Here is a 2,786-nt window from a genome sequence, read left to right on the forward strand (position 1 = left end):
TGATTCTGGGCTGAAAACAGAAAAAGTGAGGTTCTGATCCTGCTGTGACATGTTTTCAAACTTATTAAGGAAATGAAGCTTGTCGTCCAGACTAAATGTATTTTTTATTTTTTTTTATAGCAGTGGTGAAAGAAATCTGCTTTCGCTTGAGAAAAGAAAAAAAGAAAATACCACAATGTAAAATAACTCCTCGGTGGTGAAAGTCGACAGAGTGAATGTGTGAAGGCGAACAGAACAATCTGCAAAGTTTCCATCTTATCCAAAGTGAAAGTAGATTATTACAGCTCATATATTAACATGTAAACAGGCAAAGAAGGAGGTAATTTACCTAAAACACACTTTGAATCTACAACAACACTCAGCAGAGAAGCTTCTGGCTGCTCGGACTCTGCGGTGGTTCCTTCAGCCGCCTCGTCCTGCAGCTCCAGCAGAAGGATTCTCCAGATGAAAGACTCAAACAATCATCCCCACTGTGAGACTGATTTAAGGACGTCTGGAAAACCGACAGGGGGCGTCTCCTCTGCCTGCACACCCCCTCCCTCCCTCCCTCCTCCGGTGCGGTGGAAGAAGGAGGTATTGGGGATCTCCTCCTAGACAACAAACCCACATTCAAAGAGGGGCACACGCGTTACGTCACGCACCGTGTGGAGGATATAACGGAGGTGGCGCGTTACGCTCAGCGCTTTTCTGTCGGAGGAGGACACCGGGAGCATCATGCCGAGGCGGCGCGCACCGAGCCCGAGGACACATCTGAGCGTTGTCACGAGAAAATAAAGTTTTATATTCCGTCATCATGGGAAACTGAACTTTCACGGGACACTTGAAGACGCAGGTTTGGATTTTTTGGCTCACGCGTAATTGCGCACAAGAAAAAAAACGCTCCCCACTCCTGTGCGCGCTGATCTCCAAGCAGTCCTGACATGGATCAGAACCCCCAGCAGTGTGTGGCCATGTATCTGCTGCTGCTCTCCCTCGGACTTCTCATGGACAGAGGGATCTGTCAGCACTACTACCTTCTCCGCCCCATCCCGAGTGACAGTCTGCCGCTTGTGGAATTAAAAGAGGACCCGGACCCGGTGTTCGACCCCAAGGAGCGGGACCTTAACGAGACCGAGCTGAAGAGCGTCCTGGGGGACTTTGACAGCCGCTTTTTGTCCGTTTTACCGCCGGTGGAGGACAAATACCCCGGGAACGACGAGCTGGATGACTTTGAGGTGCTAAAGCCGGGCGGAGTTCTGCCCAAGGAGATCCGGGCGGTGGATTTCGACGTGCAGTTCGGCAAGAAGCACAAGCCCAGTAAGAAACTGAAGCGGCGGCTGCAGCAGTGGCTGTGGGCGTACTCGTTCTGCCCGGTCGTGTACACGTGGACCGACCTGGGGAACAGGTTCTGGCCGCGGTTCGTGCGCGCGGGCAGCTGCCTGAGCAAAAGGTCGTGCTCGGTGCCGGAGGGGATGGTGTGCAAGCCCGCCAACTCGACCCACCTGACGATACTGCGGTGGAGGTGCGTGCAGAGGAAAGGTGGACTCAAGTGCGCGTGGATACCTGTGCAGTACCCGATCATCACAGACTGCAAGTGCTCGTGCGCCAGCTAGAACCCGGAAGGGACGCGAGACTCTAAAAACAAAAGAAAAGAAAAGAATAAATTATAAGCTCATTATTTTTGTGATTCTTTCTCTCACGTGCACTACCGAGTGTAGGAATGTAATTGTCTGTATATGCGGTGCCATGCAGTTCTTATATAGCTCACTGTACAGAGTCAGTATTACCTGTAACCAGAGTCTACTTTATTTGTGGAGAATATTGGTTATATATTTTGTATTTATGGAGATTATGGCGCATAGAGCCACGTCAGGACTTCACTGTTTTCTCCCCATATTTGGATGAAGCAGCTCGACCTCAGAGTTAAACGTGGCTTTCTTTTGTTTGTTTTTTTGGTTTTGTGATCCAGACTTTTGTTTTTATCCTGTAAATTAAGGACATGTGCTATTTATTCTTTATATTCGTGACAATAAACCGACACTGAAATGATTTTAAATGCTTTTCCTTTTCTTTTTGTTCACATCACAGTCCAGGATACCTTGTTTTTCTTTTCCTTTTTTAAAGTCACCTGCCGCAGTGGCGCTAACACCATTTTACGCATCACCTACTTTTCACAATCATGACCTTTATATACTGACCCGGTGTGCGGCTCCGCTCTGCATCGCAGCTTATGGTGGTAATTATAGCAAACAAGAGAGGATTAAGATGAACTTGGAAGCAGATTTATTGGGGCTATAATCTAATATTAGCTCCACATGTGGTCAGTAGTGAACCAGCAGTGTGTTAATCTGTGTGGAGCTGTCAGGCACATCAGACCGTCAGCACCAGCTTGATGAAGGAGAGAGGCAGAGATCGGAGGGATTGAAGGAATCAGCAGCTGCTAACAGCTCCTCCTCCACATTTGCAGCCCAGCAGGAGCTGATCTGAGGAGAGGAGCTGAGAGGGAGCAGAAGAAGAAGAAGAAGAAGCTGTTCCTCCTGTAGCTCTGAATCAATCTGTCATATAAATCACTGAAGCTGGAATCGTCTGTGTTATTTACACCGCTGAAGCCACTTTTTATAAGCACAATCAGTCAAAATGTTGATTTACAAATGAGATCAAATGAATATTGAGTTGCCATTCTGCAGTTTTGTCCCCTCGCTCTCACCTCATAAGATCAACTCATGACTTTGCCTAAATTTGCACATGTTGAAGACACAGTATGTCATCTTCACCTGTGTCTGATAAGTCTCTCCTTATTAGACAAA

At 47.6% G+C, this 2,786-nt stretch overlaps 1 protein-coding gene across 1 annotated transcript; it reads left to right on the plus strand.

The window, feature by feature from the left end:
- Positions 1-596: 596 nt before the first annotated feature.
- On the plus strand, positions 597-2,035 carry nog1 (noggin 1). Its single transcript, XM_030406757.1, has one exon. The coding sequence runs from the start codon at positions 921-923 to the stop codon at positions 1,590-1,592; it is 672 nt and encodes a 223-aa protein (XP_030262617.1). The 5' UTR covers positions 597-920; the 3' UTR covers positions 1,593-2,035.
- Positions 2,036-2,786: the final 751 nt, after the last annotated feature.

This window comes from Sparus aurata, chromosome 23, assembly GCF_900880675.1.
Source record: "Sparus aurata chromosome 23, fSpaAur1.1, whole genome shotgun sequence".
Lineage (NCBI taxonomy): Eukaryota > Metazoa > Chordata > Actinopteri > Spariformes > Sparidae > Sparus > Sparus aurata.

What these genes read in the sequence shown, in the direction of transcription:
- nog1 (XM_030406757.1), top strand. Translation starts at nt 921, where the DNA reads ATGGATCAGAACCCCCAGCAGTGTGTGGCCATGTATCTGCTGCTGCTC.